The sequence below is a fragment of the Contarinia nasturtii genome, unplaced genomic scaffold (assembly GCF_009176525.2).
Source record: "Contarinia nasturtii isolate CC-2019 unplaced genomic scaffold, AAFC_CNas_1.1 Cnas_scaffold_129, whole genome shotgun sequence".
Lineage (NCBI taxonomy): Eukaryota > Metazoa > Arthropoda > Insecta > Diptera > Cecidomyiidae > Contarinia > Contarinia nasturtii.
The window spans coordinates 8,935,929-8,951,411 of record NW_022197486.1 but is presented as its reverse complement, the minus strand read 5'-3'; the positions used below and the strand labels follow the sequence as shown (position 1 = coordinate 8,951,411).

Below are 15,483 nucleotides of genomic sequence, written 5' to 3'. Positions count from 1 at the left end.
ATCATTTTCTGAAAATGGCTTTATTGCTTTTCAAAATATTCGTCATGATGATCGATACGCTTTTGCATTCGATGAAACCATTTGTGGTATACCAATCAGAATTGACGGTCTTACGATCCTCTAGTGGAACTGTTGCCACATGACCATTTCTCCCGAAAAAACAGGCGACCATTTGCTTCGAAGTGCTTCTTGCTCGAACAACTTTTGTTGGGTTATCTTCACTTTGGAAGACCCATACAGTTGACTGCTGTTTACTCTCAGGCTCATATCCATAGATCCATGATTCGACACATGTGACGATCTTATAAATGTCTTTTGATGCACCTCGATTGTATTTGTTGAGCATTTCTATACACCAATTCACACGAGCCATTTTTTGATCATCGGTCAATTTATGTGGGATCCAACGCGAGCAAATCTTTTTCACGGCTAAATGTTCATGTAAAATTGTATGTATGCTATTAGTTCACGCACTGCATCGATAGTTTCTGGCACAACAACTGATTTTGGACGACCTTCATGGGGTTCGTCTTTGAGCGAACGACGACCATGATTGAATTCCATAAACCAGCGATACACAGTGGCTTGAGATGGTGCTTCATCGCCATATAAAAATTTAAGTTAATTGACAGACTGTTGTTTAGATAATCCTCGTCGAAAGTTGTGATAAATAATTGCATGAAAATTTTCTTTTTTTAATTTCATTTTTTGGCGCTACCTACGTAATTGCGCTTTGTAGTACATTTTTAAAATTTATGGTTTAAAGTTCCGGACCCAAAAAAAATAGAGTCGAATGTGATGCTTTTTTAATTATTTTAATGAATTTTGATAAAATAAACTATTTTGTTTCGGCAAAACAACATTTGGTTCATTTTCTTTTGTTCAAAAAAATCATTAGACGCATTCATTTCAACAACAACAAAAACATCGTGTTGTCATTATCATTTTTTTCGTATTACGAATACGTTCGATTTGAAAGTTGACTTGAGAAATAAATGGAATTTTTTTTGTGTGCGATTATATGACTGTCATGTGCGTGCGCTATAATAAACATTGACAGATGTCATGCGGCAGCTTGAATTTGTTCCTAAAAAAGAGTTCATTTTGAAGAATCAATGAGATAAAATTGACTGATTTGAGCATTGGTTTGCTGTAGTAAACATCACCGTTATTGATGTGCTAAAATTGTGGTTCATTTTTTTCATCTCTTCGTTGGCGATTTTTTTTTAAATTCACATTTTATTTGCATCTTGTCTCATCGGCTATTATTTTGTTTAACAAAATTGCACAGCAAATGTCTTCACAGGTCTATCTACCCATCTATATACATATGATTTATAGATATTAGCTCTTCTAAAAGAAGCCACTCACTCGATCCCAATCAATTTTTTTTTTAAATGATGATACTCATGCTACATAAATTCGTGTAAATTGTGATAGTGGTGACCTTGTGCGTGTGTGGTGTTTAGCAAATGAAAAGAGCGTGCACATTAAATTCAAACAACTGTCTTTCTATCATTGTTATCATTGTTGTCAAATTCAAAGTTTCACTTAATCAAAAAATATAATACAGCAGAGCATTTGATGCGCGAATGTAAGTCACAACAGATATTTCTATAACATTTGGTGTAAATGTAATTGTGATTGTGTGTTGCGCTGTTTATTATCGAAAATCAAAAACATCGGCTGAAAAATCGTACAAAAATAGATATCAGTCGGGTCAAAAACAAATATCATGAATTCTGTGAAATAACATTTTGCGATGCTAATGGGATAAATTTAACGAGACAAAAAAAATTGTAATCGAATTTTGTTTTCCATAGTGCCGAAATAAAGTGTCGCATAGAAGTGATAAGAGAACATTGAACGAAGCAAAAAAGAATTTTATTTCTTTTTTTTGAAACGGCGACCATAGAAGTATGCATAATTCATAGTGGCGGTTCGGCGCGCAGTATCGATTGTATTTGATTTGTGGTGTATACGTTATCTAGTTGATTCGATTGGGCAAATGTTTCCATTACAACACTTTATTCGGTTCAAAATGTTTGATCAATACTTCGCCAAAACCATTAAAAATCGTTCTTGCCAAATTTTAAGGTTATGGACAGATCAATGCGAATACATAATCGCACAAAGATTTCGCCAGGGACAACAAATGATCTGTTTGTATCGTCGCATTTGGGATGAAAATGTATTGCGTGGGATCATACAGCAGATTCGAAAACAGGTGAAAAAAATCACACATTTTAATTAATCATTTTTTTTTTCTTTGCACTCGATGACCCATGTAATCGCGTCTTTTTTACGTAACACCAAACATAATTGACGATTTACTGTGAATTAAAATACTTGTACTTAGCAACGGTTATGTAAAATGTCATAAATAAAATTGTTTCTTTTTTCTCTCTCTACACTAACCAAATGCTATGCAATTGTCTCAGTGATTATGTTTGATGCGGTTATGATTTGATGCTTCCTGTGTGCACCGGTTTCTACTGTGATTATCCAATTGTATTTTTATTCATTTAATTTGATATAGCTTGAACGCAATGCCAAAGGACTTATGCTCAGTGGCATTGGATTGGCATCGGCCTTTGACTGGGATTCGGAACGAATAAACTATGAATCGGTGCGCAAAAATTTCGATGAACTGGAATTAGTGGAACGATTACGTCTCGAGACAATACATTGTGATATCTGCGGCCATCGTTTGATCATTGACTGTAAAATGGATAACATTGTGTATTGTGTGTGCAATGTAAATAACACTTGTGCATCAAGAGAAGCTAAATTGGCCACACAATCGCATGTTAAACCGCCCGAAACGTACGAAAAACATTGGCAACCTTACATGGAACGGCAAAATATGATTATATGGAGGCGTGAAGAGCAACCGGGCCTCTTTGCCTATAAAGGTAGATTTAAAAAATCGACAAAAATTTCATTTCAATTAATTCATTTTTTTATGTGATTTTAATTTAGTGTATGCAAGCTATGATGATATTTCCGGTGAGGATTTTCTTCGTATTCAAACCGATACCGAATATCGAAAAATTTGGGACAAATCTGCCATCACATTAGATGTTATTGATACCGATCCGGTTCATCGACATAAAAGCCATATTATTCACTGGGAAATGCAATGGCCGGTGAGAAAACATTTTATAAAACTCTTTGATAAATGAAATCTTTAACCATGTCGTTTGTTTTATTTTCCACAGAAATTGTTTTCGAATCGAGATTATGTGTTCAATCGACGGTTTTTCATTGATCGCAATCGAAAATTAATAATAATCGTTAATAAAAGTATAGTTCATCCGTTTAGTCCAAAAATGCCAAATATTCATCGTGTCAATGATTATTGGAGTTGTATGGTTATTCGTTCGACATCGAATTCACTAAAAACTCCTGGTTTGGAATATGTTCTCACTTATTTCGAAAATCCTGGTGTTGTTCTACCACAATCGATCACATCTTGGGTTGCTCAAAAACAATTGCCCGAATTTTTACATAAATTATACACAGCTACACTCGACTATGCGCTCGAGAAACGCCATCAAGAGCAACAACAAAAACATCAGAATGAAAAAATGGTAGGTTTTATTTGTTATTTTGCTGATTTTTGATCAACCATTTGAATTCTTGTGTTTAAATTCAGTATAAAGGTGTCGACTACTTTCGAGACCCTGGCTACGAGTATCCACCTGAACCGGAAATTTGTTTCTCAAAGTATAGGCGAGATAATGGTAACGATGATGATGTCGACGACGATGATGATTTCGACGACATCAATGGTGATAATAATAGTAACAAAACTAGCGATAGAAATGGTGAAAAAGGTGTAAAATTTAATATAAATGCAGGTAAGCACATTTGATCTTTCATAAAAAAACAATTAAGTAAATATTATAATTTCGAATTATGCGTTAACCACAGAAAAAAAATGTCTTTGAATTAGGAGTGGAAGCGAAAAGTCAATCGGAGAGTCAGGCATGCAATACGGATGACAATACCGATGCCAAATCAATATCATGGTGGAGATCACTTCTTTATTTTGTTTGAATGAATTAAAAATTTTATTATTAAGCATTAAAAAAATTGTATTAAATACAGATTGTAGAATTTTTACCGGATTCAGTACTGAGTTTTTATCAATATATTTTCGGTAATTTCGTTTTTTTTTTTTAAATCTATTTTTGTAACATTCTTTGGATTATAATAATGATGGAACTAATTAAATCAAAACTACTTGTGAAGCTTCATCGCCTTTTTTTCAAAGTTACATTTTAGCATACGGCCACAAAAAAATGATCATTAGATCGTGGATGCATCAAAAGCTTGTTGAATCATGTTTAAAAGATGTTGATTATCGACGCTTTGCAACATATTAACCAATGCACCTGCTGAACCATCAATGCCAACACTAACACGAAGTGGATTACAATAGCGCCAACATTTACCACGCGTTGGTCCATCCCGAAGTTCTATATCCATTCGATATTCTTTTGTTGTGGCAACACGTGGGTCAATTAAGGAAGCTACAACGAGCGCATCGTGGATCCAAGAACCTGGTAAATTTCTTGTTTTCATCGAATAATCGATCCAAGGGCGAGTTGTTTCATAGATATAGCGTGTCAGTGGTTTATCGATTTTTGTAATGCGCTCAAGAGATTCATGTGTTAACATTGTTTGTGTGGTCACGTCCATCGGTACGATTGTAATATTTGCGCCACTATTCAATACAATTTTGGCGGCTTCTGGATCAATGCCAAAGTTTGTATCTTTCAGATAATTGTCAACGTTGAATACACCGCCCATAATTGCAATTTCAGCCACTGATTCGACTAGCTTTGGATAACGTTGGATTGCCATCGCAATGTTGGTTAGCGGACCAATGCCGATCAGAGTTATTTCGCCCGGATTGTTCAAAATTAGACGTCCAATTGCATCAATTGCATTTTCTTCCGTTTCTGGCGGAGTTACATTTGGCGGTTGGGGTACGCCATGCCACAAGTGTGTCAAATTCAAATGATCCACATTGTGATCGAGTACTTCGCGCCACTGTTCCAAAGGTTCTTTTAGTCCTTTTGTTGCGCCCATTCGCACCGGAATGCTCAATCCCAAACGTTTTACAAGATTGTGCGCCACACGATAACCGACTGTTGCCGGTGTATTACCCGCAACAATTGTGATTAATTCCAATGTGATATTAAGAGATGCTATTGCGAGCGCCAATGCTAAACCATCATCAACATTTGCGCCAGCTACACCATTTCCCGGATCACAATCAATAATTATTCGCTTCATTTTTTTATTATGTTATTTTTTCTATACTAATTTAATGGCCTTTTAATGTGTACACTTTGAACATTCGATGTGAACTAACTTCAATCTCTCATGATAACAGAGCTGGTATTTTCACTCTGGTAGTGCGCACACACAGTAGACTTACAGACACACAATGCCTATATTTTCAATTTGCACACACATTTACATAGAAGTTTGACATTAGTTTTGAATTTTTCGACAACTGTCAAACTACCAGATTGAAAATACCAGCTCTGCATGATAATAATATAATGAAATTGTTGTAAACGCATTGTTCGATAATCAAACATATTTTACACTTGAAAGCAATTAGAAAAAGTCACACTGCAATTATGTTCCATAAGAGACTGTATAAAATGCAAAACTGTAGCACAGCTAGCGCCACTGCGTACAGCTATGGAGTTCTAGCCTATTGTTTGTAACTGAGCAAAAGTCTTTTCACTAGTGGGCAGCAACTTAGTATAGATTACATTGAATTCCGTCGTGGCGCTAGCTGTGTTACACTTTGAGCATAATTTCGGTACGGAAAAATTCGAAATTTAACAATTATCACAACTGAACAGAGGTGACCGATTTCGCCGTTTCACCGCAGTTTGAAAGATAATTGTTTTCAAGTGTAAAATATGTTTGATTAACGATTGCATTGTTTGCAACAATTTCATCGTTGAAAAGTTATCCGTAGAAAAGAAACAAGTTGAGATTAATTCAATATTTTTAATTTAGACAATCATGAAATATCACATGCAAAATGTGTTTATATCATATATTATTTACCATTAAAAATTGAAAAAAGTATGAGCTGAAATAAAATAGCTTTTATTTTTCTTTAATTTACAGATTACAAATGGCTATGTATATATATTTCAACATTGTAAAAAAATTCACAAATGCTACATAAATGCCAATGGTCACATTATTAAAATGTGAATCGTTTTTTTTTTTTTTAATATTTTTGATTTATATATTGATCAGTTTTCCCTTCGGTACCATTTGAAGAAGGAAGTCAACTGAACATATTTGTCATAATTGAAATCAAATTGATATTATCAATCTATTTCTATTTGTTCTTAATTTACTTCGATACATTCTGACAACACATCTCTATGTGAAGTTCTGCTATTTTATAAAAAATATTGATAAACAAAATAAGGTATGCTATAAATAAATAAATACATTATTTTGATTGTAAAATTATGCATGTAAATTTGCAATGTTTTTTTTTCTTTCATTTGTTTTCTTTCCTCATTCCGGACAGACGTTCAAATTAAAATTGTCTAGTAAATGTTTTGTGTTTTGATGAGTTCGATAAGATTTTGATAATCTGGATCGTTGGAAAAAAATTCAGTAAGATATCGGAATGTTGGTCGATCTTTTGGATTATAATTCCAGCAACTAGACATAATTTCATAGACATTATCTGGACATGCTAGCGGCTTTGATAGACGGCTACCCATTTCAACCATTTTAATGACTTCGACCCCCTTCATATCGCCGTATGGTGTTTGGCCAAATGAAAACATTTCCCATAGCGTTACACCAAAGCTCCATGCATCGCTGGCATGTGAAAATGTACCAAAATTACAACTCTCCGGTGCATACCATTTTATCGGCCATTTTCCGCCGCGGCTTGTTTTATAGTAATTGTTGCCAGCACACAGAGCACGTGAAAGTCCAAAATCGGATATTTTTGCTTGGTGAATTGACGATAATAAAATATTTCGAGCGGCCAAATCTCGATGCACAAAATGTTGTTGCTCCAAATAGTTCATTCCTAAAATTGTGTTAATCAGCAAATTATTTATATTTGTATAGCATAGTTGACACTCAAATTGACATAATGATTTTCACTTACCGCATGCAATTTGTGATGCCCATATTTTCAATTCGGAATTTGGATTAATTTTATCGGGATTTGCAATCAAATAATCTAATAAAGATCCTAATGATACTAGTTCCTGTACAATCATCAACGGCGGACCCTATTTATTTATGATTTTAAAATACCGAGTAGAACATTGTGTTATTGATCTAAATTGATCTAAATTGATTCTATAGTCGAAATGTCTACTGACCTTTGAAATGCCAATTATTTTCACAATACAATGATGTGATAGTTTGATCATAACACTGGCCTCACGCAATAATTCAATGCGATTCTCTTTGCAATGTTCGTCAAGCAATGTTTTGATTGCAACTGGTATTTCGTGTGAGTCGCCGTTTTGTGTTTCACATCTCATTTGACCTTTCCATACATTACCAAATTCGCCTTGCCCAAGCACATTCTCCAACTTAATGCACGAACCTGGAAACATGCATGGAATATTCACAAAATTGTTTTCGTTTATCGATAATGAATGATTTTACCTGGTATGTAATAATTGGGGTTATTTGCCGTGAATAAACTACTTGAGTTTCCGTTGGCTTGATTTTGCAGTGCCAACATCAAATCAACGTCATTGCCGAATGTTGAATCAACCGATTGAGCACGATCGGAACGTGATGGCGATGTGTTGGTGTTTGTTATTGTTTCATTTATATTACTATTGTTATTTATGTAGCATGGATCTGGGCTATTGTTATTTGATGTTGGAAAATATGGAATTTGTTTGAACGCCGTATAGTTGATGGATGTCGATGAAATAGACATTAATTTTGTGGGCGCTTCAACAAAATAAATTTCTTCGATTGAATTATCTTTGTCTTGTAATTCGTCTGTAGTTACAATGTGTTTATCACTTTGAGTAAATTTTTCCAAATAATCTGTATCCGGATTGGTTGGCATTTGAGTGAAATGCGATCGTGAAGGCATTGGTAGAGTGGCCATCGATGATCCAATATTATGATTTTGAATATCGTCTGACCGTGCAATTGGTATATTACTTGGAATGTTATACAGTGAATCGTTAATCTCTTTGATGTTTGATTTGAAGCTCAAACTGCCAAAAGTCCGTGAAATCTCATCGTTGGTCACCAAATTAGATGTGTTGTTAGTGCTTTCGTTGGACACTTTTGATTTGGATTTACTATGCTTTTTCGGTAATTTCAAGCTTAAAAAAATCGGCGAAAAAGTTTTTCGCGGTGATTTTTTCACTTTAACTGTTGCCGACGGTGTTGTAGGATCAACAGTGGACTGAATCGAATGCAAGTTTGACATCGATAATGGGCTGGATAGACCAACTTGATTCATTAGATCGTCCGACGGAAGCGAAAGATTGCGTTCTTTTGGCAATGGCGATGTCATTGACAATGTCTCTGCATCTTTGGATGTTTTTCGATTCATTGAACTGGTGCCTTCGTCTGATGTTCGTGATTTTAAAAATTTATGGCCACTTGGTGTTTGTTTGAGAGTTGAATCTTGTGCTTGGGTTGGAGGAAGTGGAGGCTTTGGCTTTGGCGGAACTGGAAATCGTAATTTTGTCGGTAAACCGTCTGAGAATCGCATGTAATGTTCAACCATGTGCTCCAATGACTTCATATATGGCCCTTCGTCGATGTAGTAATAGTTTTGCTATTTAAAAACAATTGAATTTTTTGATTAGTGTGTAAATTTTGACACAATAAATTAACATTCATTAACTTACATTCCGTTGTATGACATAGTTTCGCAATTCATTACCTTCACCAAGTAAACCCAAAATATGTGTATTTTCTCGTTGTGAATATCGAATTAAAAATGTACCAGATGCATCCTACATAAATAATCGTGAAAAGTTAATTTATACGAGAATAATTTAAAATAATACTGCTGAGAACTACTTACCTCATTCTCATGATTTTCTCTGGCATGCAATCGCAAAATTCGTGAAGATTCATCTCGGCTCAATGTGCCATGGTACCATTTGGACCGTTGTGTCGTTGGTTGCGGAGGGGTAAAATGTTCTAAATCACACAATGGATCATGAATTATTAATAAGGAAGATCAAGAAATTGAATTCAATATTACCCAAATATTCGGCCGTTGCAATATGACCATTGCTTCGAGCCAGTTGGGCTGGCGTTTCAAATTCAATCGATCGTGGTAAGTGTGGAACACCGCAACCCAATAAGAACTTTACCACTTCGAGATTGCCTGTGCTGGCTGCATCGTGCAATGGCACACGCCCTGTGTCATTATTTCGTGCATCAATGTTGGCATTTGCATCCACAAGGATTTGTATTAGTGACAATGGCTGCGTTTGGCATGCATACTATTGAATGTGTGAACCAATGTGTTTTTATATTTCTTCAATATTATTATGAAAAAAAAAAATATGGTATTCATGACTTACATGCAAAGGAGTGTTACCATGTTCGTCACGACAATTTACATTGGCACCGCTGTTGATGAGTTTTTCTAAAATTGGTTCGGCACTATTTGTTCGAAGACATGCCAAATGTACTGCCGATCGTCCATCTTGATCTTTGGCATCAATACGAGATCCAGTCTTGTCAGAAAGCAATACATGTTCCACAAGCTGAGGATCACCATTTTTAGTGGCGCGATGTAATAAATTTGTGGTGCCATGTCTACGAGATTCGGCTGGTGGTGGATCTTTAACAATAATTGCAGTCAATTGAGTTACGAGACCATCGGATGATTCGCGGTAGTGTTCAATCAATGAATCGAGCCCATGTACTGGCGTTTGATCATCGATTGAAAAGAACGCATCCTCTCCGTGACGTCGAATTTGATAATGATATACTTCATCCTGATGATTCATTTAAAAACAAAAACAAAGGATAGATAAAAGATGAAACAGTCATTGCATTTAAAGTTTAATGAACACCCACTTCGTGTAACACGGAAAGCACATAGTCTCCCGGCGATGTTTTACTGTCTCGAACTAAAAACACACCATCACTTCCCGCTGTTTTTATTGAATAGAGTATTCAATTAGTATTCGATTAAAAATGTTGTGAACAAAATAAAAAATTCGATACTTACACTCTTTCAATAGATCTTCGGCATCTTCGCGTGTTAAACTTCTGTGATACCACCACAGATTATCATCTCGATTCATCCTGATAATGTAGGACTTTGTCTGCAACGAAAAAACAACGGTATAGATTCAAAATGCTGAACCCAACTGATTTTTGGCCATAAAAGATGACAATCAAAGTTCAATGTGCAACGTGTTTGTTTGTGTTACAAAGTTTATCGCTCTCACCATCAACATAATGGTGACAATTCAAAAAATTATGCACACCAATATTCAACAATGAACAAACTTTATTGGGACAATGACGAAAAGAGTAAAATACGAGTGAACGTATTATTGAAAAAAAAGAGAGACTATCATCACACCGACGTCCGACAAAAACAAGTATACTTGTATATATTTATTTGTTGCATAAATATGCATAAACTTGCTTAATATACTCAGATGGATTGTAAGTGTGTGTGCACTTATCCAAGACTCACTTCCATGACGAAGACCGACTAAATTCAATTTGATAATACGATGAAGATATTGCCAATTTTGTCGTTCATTCAATTGCATTCAATTCGCTTTTTTCGCATATTTATGTCATTCACTTGATGCTAACAATTGTAAATTTCTTTTCATTTTATGTTTGTGGCGAATAAATTGAATGGATTTCATTGATACGAATGGGAAAATTTAAAGTTGATAATCAATATTTGTGATTATTGGATAAATTGTTTTTTTTTTAAATAATAAAAATGCTTACTTTTGACAAATACAATCAAATTGTGAATATTTATGCTCCAGTGGAACTCTTATTATTGATCCCATTAACACAAAATGAATTGTTTTGTTTATCAAACTCTTTTATGATCAACAACAGGAATGTACAGTTAAGAATTGTGTTCATATGATTATCATTTCAACAACCGTATGTAGAACTGTTTATTTTTGCCGTTTCATGTGTAATTTACACTGATTGCACTGCACACTTGCATAAACTCTATAATTTTAACTCTTTGCTTGGTATTTGCGATCTAATTGTTTAAACGACAACTAAAAATCGTCATTGTCATCAGATAACAAATTAATTTATAAATAATATGCTTTGATTTTTCTGTTTGCGTGTCAACTAAAACACTTTTTTATCAGATATTGATTTTTTCAGAATTTTTTTATCGAGTTTTTTTGTGACCGATCAATTCTTCTTAAAATATGTTTTGAATAGATTAGGTCACGATAATACTGTTGCTATCTTTTTTGTTATCCTATACTACACCAATATCCAAATCAAGTTAATCTTGTTGTTTTGATTGGAATAAAGACGAAATAATAACATTTGTCACATTTGTATTTTCACTATCATTCCATACTATTGCGTTGATTACAACAAATTCACAAGAAAAACAACAACTACACAAAAAATTATTTATATAAAAAAAGTGTCAACGATAAATTGAAAAGAGAACTTTCGAAGCAAAAAAAAATACAATCGAATTTAATTTATAGTTGATGAATGGTGAATTCAAGAAACAAATACTGAATGACTGTAGTTTAAGTCGAATGTTTTTTTGACAGATTTTGACAATTCCATGCATTGAATACACACGTTCGTATGCTTGTATGTGCTCAACACAACAGATCGTTCAGCACACATGCATGTGTGCAGATACGTTGTCAAAGTACAAACAATGAAGAACAAAGTGAAAGATCTGCTGGTATGTGTATGTGTTGTGTTTTGAGTAAATCAAACACATAAACAACAAAAATCTTTATCTCTTACTCTCATACACATTCAAATCGTATTGTACATCTGATCATTGAAAATATATCGAATATATCAGCTATTCGACTAAAATTAGTTTGTGACCAGAAAAAAATTCTTGGAAATAATTTTCATGTATGTTTAATGAGCACATTTTTGGTTTTCTTATAGGAAATATGGACGTTTCTTTTAAATTTCTTAATCAATTGTTGTTACTGATCGTTTCATTTGAATAAAAGTGATTGTTTTTCTTAAGAAATCCCACACTTTGTGTGAATTGCCATCATTTAAATTCAATTGCGTTGGTTAAAATTTTAACAAGACTGTGTTTGCTCTGAATTGTCCATTGAAAAGATGACTAATTTTAATATCGTCAATTCCAAGAAAAATAATTCATCACATGTTTCGCTTGCATGCCGGCATCTTATCAATGATTATCAAGTGTAATTCATGTCTCAAAACATATGAAGTCGTAGACACACAGTACGTTATGAATGCACGCATAACACTTCCCTTCTGATTTCTTATCAATTCAATATTCTTCTTTATTTGGATTCAACAGTAAATGGATCAAACACATTATTTGTGCCAATATTTGAATAAATAAATACTGAATAATAATGAAAAGATAATACATGTTATTTCATTTGTAATAATATATTCAGATTATTATTTCCAATCTTCGATTTTGTCAAATTTACACCAGATATGCAAGAATTTCTTTCAAATAAGCGATTTCACTTTAAATAATTGAATATTGCACAAAAAAAATCAATTTTTATTTATATAAAATAGATAGCATTCCAGTTCTTCTGTGTCTTATTCTGTGTCTTATTCTGTGTAATTATATACTGTTTAAATAAATATCAGCTCTAGGGGAGCCCCTCACGATCGTCCCTTCTGTACTGTGGTTTCTAAATTATTCGAATTTGCTAGAGGTTTGCGGAATTTAGAAAAACTCTTCCGATTTGCTAGGAAACAGTAGTATTTACCCTGAGATTTGGACGAGAAAATATTTTCGCGAAAAATTATTCGAATTTGCTAGGGTTTTTGATTCAAAAAGTGAAGACCTTTTTTTTAGCTCATCAATGTTTCTACACAATTGAGGAGAATTTTTTAAATTTGCTAGGGTTTTTAGCGGAGAATTTTTTTTCCGATTTGCTAGGGTTTTTGAGATTTCAAAGTGAAGACCTTTCTTTTTTGCTCTTCAAATTGTGAGATGTGGAAGAAATCTTTGAATTTGCTAGGGTTTTTCGAGGAGAAAATTCTTTCGATTTGCTAGGGTTTTTCGCCAAAAAAGAGAAGAGCAAAAAAAAAACGAAATTTGTATTGATTTTTGTATTTGAGTCGGTTGGAATTTTTTTTTTATAAAATCACCCCCCTGGAAAATTTAGCTCGCACACTACTGCCGAGAAATGTTGCTCGCAGATTACTGGTCATAATGATTTGAAATCCTCTTAATTAATTGTGTGGTATTTTATGGTGAATTTTTTCTCGAAAGGACAACCATTGGTTCTCACGAACATGAAGTTGACTTTTTTGTTAATTCGCAATAGTCGAAAACCTTTATGAAATTTATTTATATATTTGCTTTTCAATTATGAGGGGATTTTGCATCCCCTTGACCTATGAACTATTTGCAAAATTATACGAGAGATCTATTCGACTTCCTTGATTTGCTTTTTTACTTTTACGGATGGTTTCTTGAATTATCTAGGATTTTTTTTGTATCGAAAAACCGGTGTATTTTTATTTTCAAAAATCTATGCAAACAATTTGTATTGCCTCAAAAATTCCATAAATAAATAAAATTCACGATCTTCTTTGTTCAATGATTTATTTTGAGGCAATACAAATTGTCTATGTGAAGTTTTTGCAAAGATTCTTATCAATTTATACTTTTCCGGCAAAACAATAATCAAAAATTAAACATTTTAATTTTTGTTCTAATACTTTGATGTGAATTCCAATTTTTTCTTTAGTTTAAATAGATTGAAATCAAAATAAATCATATATGATGAGTTAGACTTAGAACACTAGTTCTTTTTGGACTATTATATCTGACAATTTTTAATAATTTAAAATAACGTCAAAAATCACATATATGAGTTATATAACTTCGGTAAAATAAAATCAAATATTTGCCACATTGACTTATATTATTTCTCTGAATCAAATTTGACAAAAAAAAACTTTAAATGACTGAAAATTATAAGAGTCAATGAAAAAAACGATGACCGAAAATTTAAAAACAAGAGAATGAAACAAAAAGAAGAGAATTATTTCCAGTTTTGTGAGAACAGTAAAAAATCCATTTTTTTCTACATATTTTTTTTTTGTATAAAAGAATAGCAATTAGAACTCACCTTTAATAAATAATATTGTGAAGATGACATTTTTCCGGTTTTGCGAATATTTTTTGTGGTCGATTGAATTAATTGTCTTGTGAACAGCTTAAATTTATTTTTGACACGTTTAACATGATGTGGAATTTTGCGAATAACACGTTTAATTAGCATTTATGAGTACTAATGTTACTATTTATTGAAGAAAAAAAATCACAAAATCAAAATTAAATCGTTAGCGAATAAAATGTTTATGCAATCAACTAGAACTATTCAAATTATATAGCAGCTGCTCGGTTTTTTTTTTTTTCAAATATCAAATCATGAATCATTGGCTTTCCTTTATCAATCATGAATCATCATCGTTCTTTGTATAAATAATTCGAAGGGGATTTTTTTTTCAATCGTTCAAACAGTTCGACTACACAACTGGATTTGCGTTAGCCATTTCAATAGCTTTTCACATGTATTTTTTGATGTATACAATAAATTTGGTTAGAATTTGATACTTAACAACCATCATTTTTAAGATATTGCATTTTCAATTTTGTGCATTGCATATATTATGGGGTAAATTCGGATGTACAATAGTAATTAAATAATAAAAAAAGAAACAAAATTTAATGGAAAAGTCATATATGTGCACTGCAGTTTTGGCATTAATCTTTATCTTAATTCTTCATCACATTCGATAATGATAACAACCCTCATTCAACGCAAAAATGAGACAAAGAGAATAATCAAGATTGTCTATTTGTTCGGTTTCATTTAGTTCACAAACAAATTCGAATTATAACAGTACACTAATGAATCACTTATCACATCATTACGGTTATTTTGCTTAAACGTAATAATAAATGAAATCGCCAAACTTCACCAGACAACTTGTAACTGATGCGCACCGATTCAAATGAATCAGACTTGTTGTTTGTAATATGTTTGGTAATTTTTGTTGTTTATTTTTTTCCCCTTGTATTACTGATTTATTACGTTTTTTTTCTGAACGAAATGAGTCATCGTTTTGTCATGTGTGTATGTATAAAGAAGCTACTAGCCGGGTGTCATAGAATAACCGTCGTGTTGTTCGTTCAAGTAATTGTTGTTTGATATTTGTTGAAGAGAGAAAGAAGCGGGGCCACGA

At 33.1% G+C, this 15,483-nt stretch overlaps 3 protein-coding genes across 5 annotated transcripts; 1 reads left to right on the top strand and 2 right to left on the bottom strand.

The window, feature by feature from the left end:
* The first annotated feature begins 1,058 nt into the window (after nucleotides 1-1,058).
* On the top strand, nucleotides 1,059-4,133 carry LOC116349456 (stAR-related lipid transfer protein 7, mitochondrial-like). 2 transcript variants are annotated; one of them, XM_031780878.1, is made up of 6 exons: nucleotides 1,059-2,227; nucleotides 2,540-2,915; nucleotides 2,983-3,149; nucleotides 3,222-3,593; nucleotides 3,659-3,863; nucleotides 3,959-4,133. In XM_031780878.1, exons 1-6 carry the CDS (start codon nucleotides 2,009-2,011, stop codon nucleotides 4,060-4,062), a joined length of 1,443 nt encoding a protein of 480 aa, XP_031636738.1. In that variant the 5' UTR covers nucleotides 1,059-2,008; the 3' UTR covers nucleotides 4,063-4,133. The 2 variants fall into 2 exon arrangements, with proteins under 2 accessions (XP_031636738.1, XP_031636746.1); XM_031780886.1 differs by having other exon boundaries at nucleotides 3,937-4,061.
* On the bottom strand, nucleotides 4,040-5,495 carry LOC116349476 (pyrimidine-specific ribonucleoside hydrolase RihB-like). The gene has a single exon (XM_031780912.1). It carries the CDS (start codon nucleotides 5,305-5,307, stop codon nucleotides 4,315-4,317), a length of 993 nt encoding a protein of 330 aa, XP_031636772.1. The 5' UTR covers nucleotides 5,308-5,495; the 3' UTR covers nucleotides 4,040-4,314.
* A 1,033-nt stretch (nucleotides 5,496-6,528) lies between these two features.
* Nucleotides 6,529-15,246, bottom strand: LOC116349442 (tyrosine-protein kinase Shark). Of its 2 annotated transcripts, XM_031780859.1 has the most exons (12): nucleotides 15,173-15,246; nucleotides 14,364-14,534; nucleotides 10,253-10,349; nucleotides 10,099-10,175; nucleotides 9,597-10,016; nucleotides 9,272-9,515; nucleotides 9,089-9,207; nucleotides 8,910-9,017; nucleotides 7,693-8,836; nucleotides 7,401-7,630; nucleotides 7,181-7,307; nucleotides 6,529-7,099 (listed from the first exon to the last, which is right to left on the bottom strand). In XM_031780859.1, exons 2-12 carry the CDS (start codon nucleotides 14,514-14,516, stop codon nucleotides 6,603-6,605), a joined length of 3,216 nt encoding a protein of 1,071 aa, XP_031636719.1. In that variant the 5' UTR covers nucleotides 14,517-14,534; nucleotides 15,173-15,246; the 3' UTR covers nucleotides 6,529-6,602. The 2 variants fall into 2 exon arrangements, with proteins under 2 accessions (XP_031636719.1, XP_031636726.1); XM_031780866.1 differs by lacking the exons at nucleotides 14,364-14,534; nucleotides 15,173-15,246 and adding an exon at nucleotides 10,999-11,618.
* Nucleotides 15,247-15,483: the final 237 nt, after the last annotated feature.

Coding starts and splice junctions, on each gene's coding strand:
- LOC116349456 (XM_031780878.1), top strand. CDS start 2,009: ATGTTTCCATTACAACACTTTATTCGGTTCAAAATGTTTGATCAATAC. Junction 2,916..2,982: donor GGGCCTCTTTGCCTATAAAG/GTAGATTTAAAA, acceptor ATTTTAATTTAG/TGTATGCAAGCTATGATGAT. Junction 3,594..3,658: donor AACATCAGAATGAAAAAATG/GTAGGTTTTATT, acceptor GTTTAAATTCAG/TATAAAGGTGTCGACTACTT.
- LOC116349476 (XM_031780912.1), bottom strand. CDS start 5,307: ATGAAGCGAATAATTATTGATTGTGATCCGGGAAATGGTGTAGCTGGC.
- LOC116349442 (XM_031780859.1), bottom strand. CDS start 14,516: ATGCTAATTAAACGTGTTATTCGCAAAATTCCACATCATGTTAAACGT. Junction 10,350..14,363: donor CACAATATTATTTATTAAAG/GTGAGTTCTAAT, acceptor TTTTCGTTGCAG/ACAAAGTCCTACATTATCAG. Junction 9,208..9,271: donor TGCAACGGCCGAATATTTGG/GTAATATTGAAT, acceptor TGTGTGATTTAG/AACATTTTACCCCTCCGCAA.